General features: G+C 48.5%; 5 protein-coding genes across 5 annotated transcripts; 4 read left to right on the plus strand and 1 right to left on the minus strand.

Moving 5' to 3' along the window:
- Positions 1 to 571: 571 nt before the first annotated feature.
- Positions 572 to 1,177, plus strand: BRETT_002270 (uncharacterized protein; the record flags this gene model as incomplete). Its single annotated transcript, XM_041280804.1, has 1 exon — positions 572 to 1,177. One exon carries the CDS (start codon positions 572 to 574, stop codon positions 1,175 to 1,177), a length of 606 nt encoding a protein of 201 aa, XP_041138595.1.
- A 1,462-nt stretch (positions 1,178 to 2,639) lies between these two features.
- BRETT_002271 (uncharacterized protein) lies at positions 2,640 to 5,267 on the plus strand (the record flags this gene model as incomplete). The annotated part of the gene is made up of 1 exon (XM_041280805.1): positions 2,640 to 5,267. One exon carries the CDS (start codon positions 2,640 to 2,642, stop codon positions 5,265 to 5,267), a length of 2,628 nt encoding a protein of 875 aa, XP_041138596.1.
- Positions 5,268 to 5,980: 713 nt separating this feature from the next.
- On the minus strand, positions 5,981 to 7,018 carry VMA6 (H(+)-transporting V0 sector ATPase subunit d; the record flags this gene model as incomplete). Its single annotated transcript, XM_041280806.1, has 1 exon — positions 5,981 to 7,018. The coding sequence occupies one exon, from the start codon at positions 7,016 to 7,018 to the stop codon at positions 5,981 to 5,983; it is 1,038 nt and encodes a 345-aa protein (XP_041138597.1).
- Positions 7,019 to 7,583: 565 nt separating this feature from the next.
- Positions 7,584 to 9,035, plus strand: BRETT_002273 (uncharacterized protein; the record flags this gene model as incomplete). Its single annotated transcript, XM_041280807.1, has 1 exon — positions 7,584 to 9,035. The coding sequence occupies one exon, from the start codon at positions 7,584 to 7,586 to the stop codon at positions 9,033 to 9,035; it is 1,452 nt and encodes a 483-aa protein (XP_041138598.1).
- A 640-nt stretch (positions 9,036 to 9,675) lies between these two features.
- Positions 9,676 to 14,157, plus strand: BRETT_002274 (uncharacterized protein; the record flags this gene model as incomplete). The annotated part of the gene is made up of 3 exons (XM_041280808.1): positions 9,676 to 9,684; positions 9,887 to 13,427; positions 13,490 to 14,157. 3 exons carry the CDS (start codon positions 9,676 to 9,678, stop codon positions 14,155 to 14,157), a joined length of 4,218 nt encoding a protein of 1,405 aa, XP_041138599.1.
- Positions 14,158 to 15,151: the final 994 nt, after the last annotated feature.

The raw sequence follows: 15,151 nt of genomic DNA on the forward strand, positions 1-15,151 counted from the left end.
CTGGTTGCCATGCGTTGTAGAGCAAGAATGTTACCAAACAAAGCATGCCTTATTTGTGGGGTCTATATTATACGTAAGCTATTTTGCCCGAGCTATAGACTAATGTTCTATGTATAAAATGCAGAAATTTGTTAATGTTCAATTCCCAAAAGAACGTGAATTGGTGCAGCACATTCACATGGCTATGCACTTAATGTTAGTTTGCTGACTGACAATGTACATTCAATCCATTTCAGCATCCAATTCATGCAATTGATTCATATTCAACCAAAAGTACCTCCATCTCCTGTCGACCAATCAGAGCGGTAGTTCTTACCTTTCTTGAGATGGAAACGCCAAAAGTCGACACCCAATGTCCACTGTATACCAGTTGAATATGACAATCCTTAAAGTCCACCCAAAACGGAGAAAAGAAAATTCAGAGCAACCGTACACCAGTACATGAAACTCCAAATTTTGTTCGTGAGGTCTTTATCATAAGTTGAATGTGCAGATCAGAATAACATGAAGCACTGGAAGAAGCAACAAGAACCAGAAAAGCGCAGGATAGATACATGCTACATGAAATATAATGACCATATACTCATTTTGGATCTACGATAAACATTGCAACTGCATCTATAGCCGAGAATACACACACTCAAATAAAAGTGCACATGCACAAAGAACAGCTAGCGTTTTGATAAGCAGCCCGGGAGCAACAGTTACGGCCGATAGTTCAGGTGTAGAGATGCAGAATGGTATGGGTGCACCCCAAGGAACGGTAAATAAACGGAATGATGACAACATCTCGAAGCTTTTGTTTGGAATCTGCTTCTCTTTGCGAAAAATCGCAAACTCCATAACTAAAGACGGGACAGAGACGGCGAGGGAGGGCGACGAGTCGTTCGACTCGAATATTGTCAATAACGGGAATCGGGTGCGGACTTTTTCCACTTTGAACTACAAGTGTCACATGTACGAAACATTAACGGGGCTTAAAATGATTGTGGTGACCGATATGCAATGCCGAGACTTGGGAACTGAATTGGCAAATCTGTTCAACACGGTCTATGTACGGAATGTGGTGGAAAACTGTGCTTGTCCTGTTGAATTTCGGCCCGGGGAATATATAGATAATACCATTTTTACCGACGGAGTTGATTCCTACTGGACTAACTTGGTGGAATTTAGGTGAACTGGATATTCAAGTGTGGGAGTGTGTGTGTGTTGGCGAATGAAAGAAAAAAAGACACCATTCCACACATTTGAAAGATATTGTTCGGACAGGACTTCTGCATGAATAAAAAGCGGCCAAGCAAATAGATGAAGAGAAACGGATAAATAATGGAAATTAAAAAAAAAAGAAAAAGAAAAATTAAGGATTGATATAGTGATCTGCGGCAGACTTGCCATGTACGTACGTAATAATTTTTTAGGAATTTTATTTTTAACTTAGTCATGTTTCATTTTTTATAAATCTGACATTAACACTTTTTAAATTATTGGGTATCTTCCGGATGTACGAAACCTGCATTTTATTACCTGGACTGAACATGAATAAAATGCTGTATACACATCATCTGTATCGACACCTCGTAAATCGTATTTGAGCTTTTTTTTTTTTTTCTGCCTTTCTCCGCAATAGCGCTATCTAACAAGAAAAATAAATAGGGAAAAAGCAAAAGAAGAAGCCAACGAAAAAGTAATAGTACTCTCCATCAAGGACCTTTGTTCTGATCTAAATGCATTGTTCAGGAAAAACGCAGCGGAATAATATTTATTAAGCAAAGCTGCATTACTGCGAGAGAGAGAAAAAAAAAAGTGTGATCACGGGTGTTTAAACTTAGTAGCTAAATTCAGCCTTGGCCGTTTCTTCCAAAATTTTTTTTTTAATTTGTTTTGTCATCCAATAATTATTCTTTGGTCCCTTTCGAGGAAAGCGAACAATGCGAAAAAGTTAGTGAGAAATGTTGAAGACACCTAGGGATGGAATGTGGATTGTAAATTTCCAGTAACTTTTTAAGGAGGCCCCAAAGTGCATTGTTGCAGTGCATAAATTTAATTTAGAAAAGAGATATTTTTTACATCATTTATGTTTTCTAATTAATCTTTGTCTGACAATCTTTTCCATTAATAGTCGACGAAGAACATTTTCTGCTAAGACATATAAACAACTCATGTACCATTTAGGTACCATTATAAAGTTGAGGATACACTGGGCCGTTATTTTTTTGGGGCTGAGCTGAGCGTCTCAAATTAGTGGTCTCCACAAATTTCTGTATTAAAGCAACATAGAAACCGGAACTTAGGAAATTTTCAATTGGGAGAAGCTTCAAGTTGAAATCACCTCGATATAGAATTGAATTATCAGATAACAGAACAACGCTTGTGATAGCGAAAGACAGAATTACAAAACCAGCATTCCAGTGAGAATATCACTGGAGAAAGGGGAACACACTAATTAGGCCAAAGAGTGCCATTTCGATAAATAAGTGCCGAGCATATTGCATATTGGTATAATTACGGCGTCTTGTGGTTCAAGGCCATTTGGGGTTGAGAACAACACAGCCTCAGACAGAGAAGCTTGTGGAAGCATAAAGGAGAAGAGAAGTCAGGCCAGGATTAGCGGTGAGAAGACAGAAAGTGAGAAAAACAGCATGTTGAAAGATAAAACAAAGGGAATGGCGGTTGCTGCAAGCATGGGGTCGGCCAAAGTGGGTCGAATAATCAGCAAAAGGAGCAATGTAGGCAAGCCAGGGCATGGGAAGCGGAAAATGCACAGGGCGGCACGAAAAATGACGAATGAAGATAAGCTTGTTTATTTGGAGGCAGGTGGAGGAGTTGGGCATATGAAACATTTAAGATCGACAAGATTAGGAACTTCAGTAAGTTTAGCAAGATCAATAAATCCAGGAAATTCAGCAAATCCAGGAAATTCCGTAAATCCAGGAAGTTCAGCAAGTTCAGCAAACCAAAGAAGTCCAGTAAGTTCAGCTGGTTCAACTTCATCTTCTACATTCTCTTCAACTACTTCATTCACCCACTTGAAATCACCAAATGCACGAACTGAAGCCAGAAAGACGAACAAGGAACAGCCGCTTGCCGCAATAGACAAGCAGAAGGACTGCATCCCGCAGGTGGCGGATCCCAAGCAGGAGTTGGAGAAAATGTATCGGAGTGTAAAAAACACTGCAGACAGCGATAAAACACCAAAAACGCCTCCAAAAAGCGAGAATATGCAGCCAAGTATGTCCCAAACGGAGTTGCTCGCACAGATGGGCAACATGGCGGCCTTCCAGAACGCACCAGCAGGATTTTTGGAGACGCTCTGCGGGAACTTGCACGTGGCAAGGTACAGACCCGAGCAGTACGTGTTGAGAAAGAGGTGTAAGGACACATCCTTACACTGGATTTTGCAGGGCAGTGCGCGGCTCACCATGCTTTCTGGTGCAGGCGAGGAGGTGCACGGAGAAATTTGCGAGGGCGATCTTTTTGGGGAGCCCAGTTTTTTCATCCGGGGCGACTGGGAAATCGACGTGGTAGCGAGGACGGCAGTGGACGTCGCGGGGCTGACCGCGTCCGGGTTAGCGAGGATGTACGAAAAATTTCCCGGGTGGCTCACGAAAATTCTAGAGACCGTACAGAGGAAGTGGGTGGTGAACGGATGTCGGCACATCGAGGCGGCGCACCGCTTTCTTTGCTCGTTGCCGCTGTTCCGCAGCGGCCCGCAGGGGGTGTTGCGCAAGCTGGCGCGCAAGGCCATCTTCCGCGCATACCACCCGCGTGAGTACATCATCCGCAGGCGCGACCTCGGCCGCGACATTTTTTTCATCGTCACGGGAATAACCGAGGCCTTCTACGGACGCGAGACCAAATCGCGCCATGCCGACATGCTTGCGCGCCCCATCTCGCGCCTTGGTCCGGGTCAGCATGTCGGTGAAATCGAATATCTTTGCTTTCCGCCGGGTGCGCGCCCGCGCCGCCTTGAGTCCATCCGCACGGTAACCGCAAGCGAGGTTTTGAGGGTGCGCGCCGCCGATTTGGACATGATCCTAGCTAGTTTTCCCAAAGCGTACGAGGATTTAAAGTACTTCGCGTTTGAAAGAAACGTGTCGATGTGGAATACGGCCAAGGCGGCAGCTTGCGGCCATCCGGACTCGATGCCGCATATCGCGCCGCGCAGGGGTGCGCAGCGCAAGTTCTCGCTCATCAACTGCAAGGTTCCAGACAACATCATCTTGCGCATTCTCGCGGACCTCGGACTCCGCGATCTCGTGAAATGCTGCCGCGTGTCGCGGCGCTGGAACAAGCTCGTGAAGGGCTCAGAAAAACTCTTTAGAGCGCTGGATTTCCGCCCCCTTGCGCGGCAGTTAGACGACCGGACGCTTGTTTCAATCGCGTGCCTTGCGGGTGCGCGCCCGCGCATCGTCGATCTTTCCGGTTGTTACCACATTACGGACCGATCGTTCTACCCCGCGATGCGCGCAATGGCGGCATGCGGCAACTTGGCGCAGATCTCGCTCTGCGACAACTGGAATCTTTCACCCCGTGCGCTAATAGATCTTTGCACCATGTGCGGCGCCGTGCGCAGGCTCGACCTCAGCAACTGCTCTGGCGTCACGAACACGGTGGTTCTGGAAATTATTTCCAACTGCCCTCTATTGGAGGAGTTGGACCTCTCCTACTGCAAAAGAATCACAGATAAGACAATGGCGCAGTTTGCGCGGTGGAAAAACCCGCATCTCACAAAGTTGCGGCTTGCGCGCTGCACCGCAATCTCCAATACCGGATTCTGCTACTGGTGCTCCGCCAACTTTCCCAACATGCGCGAGCTCGTGTTGCGCGACTGCGTCTCAATTTCCGACAGTGCGCTATCCGCAATTGCTGCCGCATGCCGCAACCTCACTGCGCTCGATCTAACTTTTTGTTGCAAGCTCTCCAACAATGCGCTTGCCATTTTGAGCTATTTCTGCAAGGGTTTGCGCAACCTGAACTTGTCGTTTTGCGGCAGCGCAGTCAGCGACCGGTCTTTGGTGCATCTTTTATCAATGCGGCGCATGTCCAACTTGACGCTCACGGGGTGCGCACAGGTCACGCGCGAGGGGGTGTACTTGCTCGTTACGAACTGTGGGGCCTTGCGTATGCTTGGCGTCGGCCAGTGCCCCTTGATAGACACGTACCGCGGCGTTGCACAACCTGCGCTTATCGGCGGCCAGGGGCGCGAGAGGTGCGCTTATCTAAAAGGCGCCGCCAACCAGCGCATCCGCGTCACTATCCGCTCCTGAGGGCGGAGAATTCGCGTGTGGTAAATAATTGTATATTAGTAATGGGAGCATTTAAATAATTTGGCGTGTACTCACTTCAAGATTTCCTGAACCTTTTTCGACCTCTTAGCAATTTGGAAACAACTTAGATTCTTGCTTTGAAATTTTAGAATCAAGTCCTTAGACTCCTAATTTATTTTAATTTAATGTAAACTTAACGCTGTTAAACACATTTAACCAATTCAAATACTCGTTTATTGCTTTGAGCACTTCCGTAATAATGCCTCCCACAATTTAGGAAGCTTTACTGTTTAGAGATTTTTAACTCTTAGCGCTTAACGCTTAACATTTAATATTTAGTCTTTAACTTTTAGCATTTCACTTTTTACGTTTAATCTTTAGTTTCTAACACTTAACACTGAACACTTAATCTTTAGTTTAGAGTCCTTAATACTCAACACTTAGCATTAAGTCTTTAGGCCTTAGTCCTTAATACTTAACACTTAGCATTAGGTCTTTAGGCCTTACTCCTTAATACCTAACACCTAGCCCTTAATACTTAACACCCAGCCCTTAATATTTAAAACGTAATGCTTAACACTCAACGCTTAGCATTCGGCCTTTAATATCAACACTTACAACCTAAATTTACAACCCATTTTTACCCTTTAGACTGACACTTTTAAAGAAACATTTAGAATAAACTCTCTTAAACAATTTAAAAACTCCTTAACTTAGTACACAGCTATGTAATTGTTGATCCGATCCTTCTGGCTCTGGGCAATGCACTCGGCAATCCACGTGATATTACGAATCTCCTGCTCCTTGGATCTCACAAACGCCCAAACTGTGGAATAGGTGAACTGTTGAGTGAATGCATTTTTACAAAGCGACATCTCGTACTCATAGAACCGGTCCTCGAGAGTTTTGCCGTTGGATTCATCAAAAAAGTCGCGGTACTCGAGAATGGAGGTCACAGTCATTTTTATCTGCTCCAAGTCGTCTGCATGTGCCAAATCATGCTGAAAAGCAGGTGCAGACAACTTTCCGAGCCCTGGAAGCATCTTGAGCTTATCCTCAACGGTCAAGTCCGTGTCAAGTGAGTTGACACAGATGTTGATGGCCCTTTTATCAGCCTCAAACGAGAGCAAACGCTCCATTACCTCATTGGAGGGGCTTGAAAGAGTCTTGGAAAACTCGTAGAAATCCTCCAAGTACGCCTTGTACAACGTGTTCCGGATGATCTCAATGTTGGTGTCATCTAGGTCGTCCACCGAGAAGCAGTTGTGGAAATATGGGGCCAAAGGTGTGTCGACAAGAACTGTTTCATACAAAGATTCGATATCTGTGGCCACAGAAAGGGTCGGAAGCGTATCAAACCAGCCCAAAGGATGGCATCTTTCGAGAATCTCGGACCGGTCACGTTCGTGGATGGTGCCTGTGATCATTAGGGCCACATTATCGATCATATAGCCGTAAGTAATGTAGTCCATAAGCTTAGAAAGAGGTTCTGAAGCCTGTGCTCTCAAATAACGGAATTGTTTCACCAGGTCTTCGCTCAACTTTTGCTCCAAAACAGACGTCGAGAGCTTTCCTGAGACGTCCGAGAGGAAGTTGCCGTATTCGGTGGCCGATAGTTGCAACTTGAGGTCCTCCAAATTATCACACTGTGTCAAATTAACATACTGGGAAGATGTAAGAAGCCCATTTCTATATCCACGGATCACTCCTTCCAAGTACCCACCCTCTATGTTGAAGTAGAGTCCTTCCATGATGTGTCTTGATTACCCGGAAACCTGTTTCGAGCTTGCACTGTGCAATTTGTCCAACTGGCTTGGATTGTAAGTGAAGTGAAGTGTTGGGGCATGCCTAATTTTTTTCGAGGTGGCTGCTAAAAAAGAAGGAAATGTAGAAAAAAATACTGTACTGCAGTAGACGCGTCGATCGACGTGACATTTGTTTGCTCGGATGGAGGAGGGTAAAGTGGAAGGATAAAGGTACATGAAAAACGATGAAAAATGAAAAGGATGATTTGCTGGGTTGTAGGAAGATATTACTGACGGGAGATAGTGGAAAGTGATGTTGAGCATGAGGAACGAGCAGGCAATTTCAAGGTTGCGGGATAAAGCCAGCAAGAGCGGGAGAAGCGAGGGTTGTGCAAATAATGAAAAAAAAAAAATAACCAGCGAAGCAGAAAGCAAGTAGTAAAAATAAGAGTTACGCTTGATTTGCAAAGAAGTAACATTACTCTAAAAGGATAAAGAACATTATACAAGACAAGGTGGAGCAGGGGGCACATTAGAGCACATAGATAAAACACGTGGTGGCGAAATCGAGATGACAGACACAACGGTTCTCTTGCTGGAGTCGCTTCTAGAGAAAGTGCCAAGCGACTTGCAAGAAAAGATAAATGCAGACTCAGAGACAAAGGCAGGCGGAATTGAGTTTCTCAAGAATCTTCTAGACGAGGAGGGAGACCCAGAGGTGCTACTTTCGGCAAGTGTTCGGCCATCGCAGGATTCAACTGCTGCCAGTAAGAGCATTGTCGAAAGAATTGCAGAATTGGACTCGCAACAGCATTCGGTTGACAGATCGATTCGAAACGAGGTTTACGAGAATTTGGACTTGGTGCTAAATGGCAGCGAGGCATACAAGGAGTGTGATGGGCAGTTTACGAGCGAGATGGTTGATCTTTGTGACCAGATGCTGGTGGATAACCAGGGTCAAAGTGATGAGGCTGAAAGTGAGAATTCCGACGGTAAGGACACCGAATCGGAGGATAATGATAATGAAAACGGGACTACAACGTCTGGAGCCGTGCAACCAGCCGATACAGAAACGTGGAAGAGCATTTTGAGGCAGCACAGACGGCAGGACCAGCGAATATGGCACAAAAAAGGCCTTAAAGGAGACCAGACTGGCAGAGATGCGTCTGACGGCCAAACGGGGGCACAGGGTGGAATTGTAGCAGAGGACTCATCATCTGCGATATTGTATGACATGGATAGGATCATGGATATTCTTGAATTGCCGACATTAGCCAGTGCATGCGTGCAAAGTGGACATTATGGAGAATGTGTTGAGATTGCGTCTTATGTGCGACAACTTGCCACGTGGTATTCCGGGGTATCGCTTATAGTGTGTGTAGAGAAAGAGCTCAAGCGGGAAATACACACGATGATCGTGAGTTTGGTGCGGCTACTAAACACGGACTTGAAGCAAAGCCACATTGTGAAGATTATCACATACTTGAGGCGGATTGCTCCGTTTCAGCAGAAAAACGACACAGAGGGGGCGAATAGTGAATTCAGCCAGATGGATGACGAGATTCTTGAAAGAATACTGCTAAAATCACGCTACCAGTTCATAATCGGCGAGTTGGAGGTGCTAAAACCGCTCTGTAAGACCAACACACGTGAGAAATACCTAAAACGGTGTATAGAGGTGCTCCGGGAGCACTGCTTTCTCAACATACTGACGTTCCAGTCGATATTCGGGACCCCAGAGGGTGCAGCCGGCAAAAAAATGCACCTTCTAGTGTATTCATTTGTGAAAGCGTTGATTTTACAGTTGTGCGGGATATTCAAGCAGCAGATTCCGCTTTTACCAGATCAAAGTTCCACGGATGGACTCTTTTTTCAGCTTGTGTACTGCTGCCAGAGTGTGGGGCGAGTGGGTGGGGATTTCACGCCTATTATACTAACGCAGCTTGATGAGTTTATTGATAAGAGACGCTGGTGCCGGATATTACGTAAGCAGCAAGTTATGGCAAGGGCGATGAGCAGGTGAGGGCATGAAAAGAGGAGGGGGAGAAGAAGTGGAATGTGGGAATCTGTGGGAACTTAAATACTAGGGGCAGGTAATTACTATGTATGGGTAAGAAGGAATTTATATTGCTGAGTTCCAGAATTGTCTCAAACTCTAGATAATCGATAGGCTCTGGCAATATATAAGGCATTAAATGAGATCGAGGAGATGAAGGTGGGAATAATTTGGATGTGCTTGTATATCTGTTTTTAGATAAGGACTAGAAGTAAATAATAAAATTTCAAACACTAGACATAAATGAGAACCAGACAGAATTGGAGTAAAATGCAGAAATGAATGGTCGGCTGAGTAGGAGTGCATTGTTCGGATTAGTTCACTGCATGAATACCGGGAGAATTTTTTCTGGTGTGTTTGTTTCTCATTCGCCGAGAGAAGTTTTCGAGAGTGCCAGCCACCTGTATTTTTTCGAGTGTATGCATTTTTATTGATTGAATGAATAATTTATTAATTGAACAAATTATCCAGTTCTGTGGAATTATTTTTTGTTCTGTGTCGCTGCTGTAGATTTAAGATGTTTGCTTTTTAACTTTTGGAGGAACGTATTGGAATAAGAAGGCTCTAGCGTTAATTGTATATATGCTGATAAGAAATAGCAGCGAGGATGACAATGGTAAGTAAGAGAAGGAGAGAGAGAAGAAAGGAGAAGAGAAAAAAGAAGAAGAAGCAGAAGAAAGGAGAAGAGAGAAGAAAGTAGAGAAGAAGATAGAAAAGAAAGAAGAAAAGAAAGAAGAGAAGAAGAGAGCAAAGAAGAGAGAAAAGAAGAAGAGAAAAATAAGATAAACCAACTGCAAATACTAACATCACTACTACAGACTAAGAGTACAAAGTCCCTGCAAAGGGATGAAAATAACATCAAGGCTGCAAAGAAGGAGATATGGAAGGATGCAGAGAGAAAAGAGGAGGCTGTGAAGAACATGATTGGTGGAGATAACACCAAGAACGAGACTGTCACGAGTGCAAGGAATATTCACAAGATGAAGCCGGCAAAAATTGAAGAGGAGAAAAAAAATATTAAGAGTGGCGAGGAGAAAAAAACAACCATGACAGAAAAGGCAACGGGGGAGTTTGTGCCTGCGGCCGGGCGGGTGGAATTCCCCTGGGAGAAAATCGGGTTCTACATCCACGCGAAGCATCCACCGACGACGCGGGCGCTGCGTGCGCTAGCGGCCTCGGGCGCCACCTCTGGCGCTAGCGCCGGCGCAGGCGACGCAGTGCGCAGGTACATCTCAGAAAAGTACTACAGCGACGTGTACTGGAACACGGCCTTGGCCGCCGGCACGCTCGCGTTCGCATGGGCCGCAGGCTACGGCGGCGGCGGTGTGTTGGCGCTGGGTGCAGTGCTGCTCTTCTGCTGGACAATCTACCGCACAGAGATGCGGCGCTTCAACACAAACTTGCGCGACGACATGCGGCGCATTGCCGCATCTGAGTCGCTCGACACGCGCCTCGAGACAATGGACTGGCTCAACAGCTTTCTTGCCAAATTCTGGGTCATCTACATGCCCGCATTGAGCGAAATGGTCATCACGCAGGCCAATAACATCTTGAAAGACGTCGAGCCGCCTGCGCCGATTCGCAAGCTCTCGCTTGACGAATTCACCTTGGGATCCAAGGCGCCAAGCGTGCGCAGCATCCGCGCATACACCAAATTGGGCAAGGACGTCTACCGTATGGACTGGGACTTCGGATTCACACCAAATGATACAGATGGCATGACGCGCGAGGAGTTGCGCCGCAAAGTCGATCCGAAGGTGGCGCTCGGCATTTCCGTCGGCAAAGGTGTCGTCAGCGCCTCGTTGCCCATCTTGGTCGAGGACATGTCCTTCAAAGGGCGCCTGCGCATCACTTTGCGCATCTGCGACGCCTTCCCCTTCATCCAGGTTGTATCTGTGATGTTTCTCGAGCCTCCAGACATCGACTACGCCTTGAAACCTGTCGGCGGCAACACATTCGGCATCGATGTGATGTCCTTGGTGCCGGGTCTCTCGAGTTTTGTCAAGGGCTTGATCGATTCCAACTTGCGCCCGATGATGTATGCGCCGAACCACTTCGACGTTGACGTGCGCGCCGCCGTCGAGTCCAGCGTTCCCAGCGCCGTGGGATGCGTCGGGGTGCGCATTCGCGCACTCGAGTATGCGCGCGCCTCTGACACCACCGCCGTCATCAACCCGTATGTCGAGTACTGGGTCGAGGGCGCTGCCGATGCGCGCCACCGCACCACTGACATCAAGGCAGCCACGCGCACCCCCGTGTTCAACGAGACGGGCTTCTTGTTAGCCGAGGCGCTGACCCAGAAGGTGCGCATGGAGGTCTGGACCGCTGCGCTGGACGGCGCATCCGGTGCGCTCAAGACCAGGAAGCTCGCCGAAGCCTCCTTCGACCTTGAGGCGCTTGCACGCGCACCGCGCCAGACCATGCGCGAGCTCAGGCTCGAGTACAATGGCCATGCGGCTGGCCGCATCGTTGCCGACTGGCAGTGGTTTGCCGTTAGCGCCGCTGCCGCAGCGTCCAGCGCATCCGGCGTGCTTGTTTTGACGGTACAGGCTGCGCGCGGCCTCTCCACCGAGCGCTCCGTGCTCGGGCGTCTCGCCACATACGCGGAGGTGCGCGTTGGCGCACACATCCAGCGCTCGCGCGTCGTCAAGGACTCCAATGTGCCAGAATACCGCTTGCACTTCGAGCAGTTGGTGCGCTCCAAGCACGATGGCGCCGTGTGCATCGCCATCAAAGACACCTCATCGTACGGCGAGACGACCATTGCTGAGTTGCGCGCGGCTTCCGTTGCGGAGTTCGTGAAGAAGTATGGCTCAGGCGCAGGCGCAGATGCGGATGCAAACGCAGATGCGCACCCGGTGCGGTTCACGACCGGCGCAGGCGAGCTCACACTGCGCGTGCACTTCAAGCCGTTGCAGCCGGTGCGCATGGCGGACGACGCCGTGTTCCAGCCGCCGCTAGGCGCATACCGCGTGCTTGTCGCGCGCTGTGAGCAGCTCCGCAACCTCGAGACGATCGGAACGATCGACCCGTACGTGACGGTGCGCACAGGCGGCCGCGAATATGCGCGGACACGGGTGAGCGCCTCGACTTTGGACCCGCAGTTCAACGAAGTGTTCTACGTGCCGGTTGCCGCTAAGCGCCAGCCGCTCGAGCTTGTGTGCATGGACGTGGAGCGCATGGGCGCAGACCGTGCAGTTGGCCGGTTTACCGTCGACGTTGGGCAGTTCTTTGCGCCAGGGTACGATGCGCAGGCGGCCGGCGCTGCAGCGCAGGTGGTGCGCGCGCAGCTCACGCGCGGAGGAAAGCCCGCCGGGTACATCTGGTACAAGGTGGTGTACATCCCGCTTCTGGCGGTGCAGTCGCGCAGGGAGAAGCTGGCGCAGGCGCAGGAGAAGCGCCGGGAGGAAGCAGCTGCGGGTGGCACAGGTGGCGCAGCAGGGCAGCACAGCCTGAAGGACTTGGAGCAGCAGGCCGCAATGCTCAAGGACTACGCCAAGCACCCGGACAAGTACGAGTGGGTGGACGAAAAACAACCCAGTGCATCCTCCAGCAAGCCGGTTAAAGCCTCGCTGACCCTCGAGCAGCTCGCAAGCCACAACTCGGGAGTAATCGGCATCAATGTGCTTTCGGGCCACCTGTCACAGAAAAACTGCTATGTGCAATTTCTATTCGACGAGCGTACTTACCCAGAGTTCACTTCCCCACGGGCCGCCGGCACGTCGTTGGCGTCGTGCGCCGGCCAGGCGTTCATAAGGGATCTAGAAAATTCCATCATGACGGTCCGGGTAACACGAAGTCGGGATGTGGAGTCGAGGAAGGACGTGGTGGCCGAGATATCGACGCCGGTCCGCGTCGGCGACGCATTGCGGAGGTCGTACGACGCGCCGATCGACGTGAATCTCCCCGGCTGCAGTATCCGGCTCATGCTCGACTACATCCCCGCGACGGTCGACCTGGGCCCCTCAGAGACGATGCTGGACACAGGCACGCTCAAGTTGACGTTTGTGTCGGCCTCCGGGTTGAAGGCGGCGGACCTCCGGGGCAAGTCAGACCCATTTTGTGCCGTTGACGTGGACGGACGGCAGGTTTTCCGGTCGCAAACGGTGAAAAAGTGCCTCGACCCGGTTTTCAACGAGGACTGCAGCATCGTGGTGCCCTCGCGGACCCGCACGCAGCTCACGGTGCGTGTCATGGACTGGAATGCCGCGGGGGACAACGATCCGTTAGGCCACGTGGCACTTGACCTCACCCGGCTGCCACCGGGCACTCCCACCGCACTGAACTGCCGCTTGAGCACCCAGGGCACCTTGAGTCTCCGGGCCACGTTCCGGCCGATGTACGTGCGGTCGTCCGGGGGTCCGGGGGGTCGTCTGAGGGTCTTTCCGGGGTGCCTTTGAAGCTTGCGGGGGGAGCACTAGGTGCCGCGGGAGGAGTTGCAGAAGGAGCATTGGGAGTTGCCGGGGGAGTTGCCGGAGTTGCCGGGGGAGTTGCAGGGGGAGCACTTGGTGTTGCCAACGGTGCTGCCACCGGGCTTTTCAAGGGCTTCCATCGTGGAAATGCATCCAAGTCTGATGAGAAGTCCAAAGGGAGGTCTAAAGGAAATTCTGAACTAGCAGAATCCATCCACAAATCCATCAATCCTCCCGCTGCCCCCTCCATCCGCCGCTCTATGGACACAAACGCATCCTTCGCATCCTCTGCCATCCCAGGCGACTCCATCCCGGGCACTGCCACCATCTCCGGGCTCTCCTTCGCAGCCCCCTGGTCCGGATCGGATCCTCTCTGCGTCAAGGTCTCGCTCCAGTCGCCCAGAAAGTCGAAAAACATCCACCGCACACACCGCGCCAAGTTCGACAATGCCTCCCACAGCTTCTCCTGGCATGAATCCGTGCCCTTCAAAGCTGCACCGGGTGCACGCATCGTCTTCTCAGTCGAGGTCTACCACCGCTTGGGACGCAGCACCCAGTTGGGCTCGGCCTCTGTCACTTTGGCCGATGTTTCCGGCATCTCCGACCCCATGCCTCTTGCTTTGACTGTCGGTAGCCAGGAGGCTCATCTCACTGTTGCTTTCAACTACGGCGCTTGAGTGTTTACTTGTTGTGTTTTCTTTCTATTTAACTTTGTTATTTGTATTGGTACTTGTATTAGTACTATTGTACTTTTATTATTGTGTTCTTGCTGTCTTACTAATTGTATTAGAACTATACTTGTATTATTGCTCCTTGAATTATTACGCTCTTACTGTCTCACCACCATGAGTTATATTCTTGCTACCGTGCTAATTGTATTAGTAGTATTACAACTTGTATTATTGGTACCATTTGTACTCTTACTATCGCGTTATTACTATCTTGCTGCCTTACTGATTGTATTAGTACTATACTTGTATTTTTGCTGCTCTTACTATTGTGTTATCAGTACTACTACCTGCTTTATTACTTCTCTTACAACTTGTATTATTATTATTATTATTATTCTTACTGTCTCACCACCATTAGTTATTCTTACTTTTACCACTCGCATTATTGGATTCTTGCTACCTTAGTAATTGTATTAGTACTACCCTTACTATTGCATTATTACTATTATTGCTACCTTATTAATTGTATTAGTACTACTACTCTTACTAATTGTATTGTTACTACTTGCACTATTACTTCTCTTACTACCCGTACTTGTACTCTTCGTATTATTACCGCTTGTATTATTACTACATATATTCTTGCCACCTGCTTCCCTACTATCTGTATTCTTGCTTTTCTTAAATTCTCACTACTTCTACTGTTCTTTCTATCTATGCTACTTGCATTATTACTATTCTTACTACTTGTATCCTTTCTACTTGCACTCTTTCTTGTACTATCATTTTCATTTTTCCAGTTTGTTCCTTGCTACCTTCATTCTCGCCGCTTTATACTACCATTCCTACAAGCACATATTTCCATTATTATGAAATTCCCTATTTGCGTCTCCCTATTTTGACTTACTCTTCTGTACCTATTCTTCATCTCTTTATACTCTACTAGCACCCTCTTTCTTAATACAATCTGCTGTACTCCCCTTTATTACCGTCATCCTAT

The sequence above is a fragment of the Brettanomyces bruxellensis genome, chromosome 9 (genome assembly GCF_011074885.1).
Source record: "Brettanomyces bruxellensis chromosome 9, complete sequence".
NCBI lineage: Eukaryota > Fungi > Ascomycota > Pichiomycetes > Pichiales > Pichiaceae > Brettanomyces > Brettanomyces bruxellensis.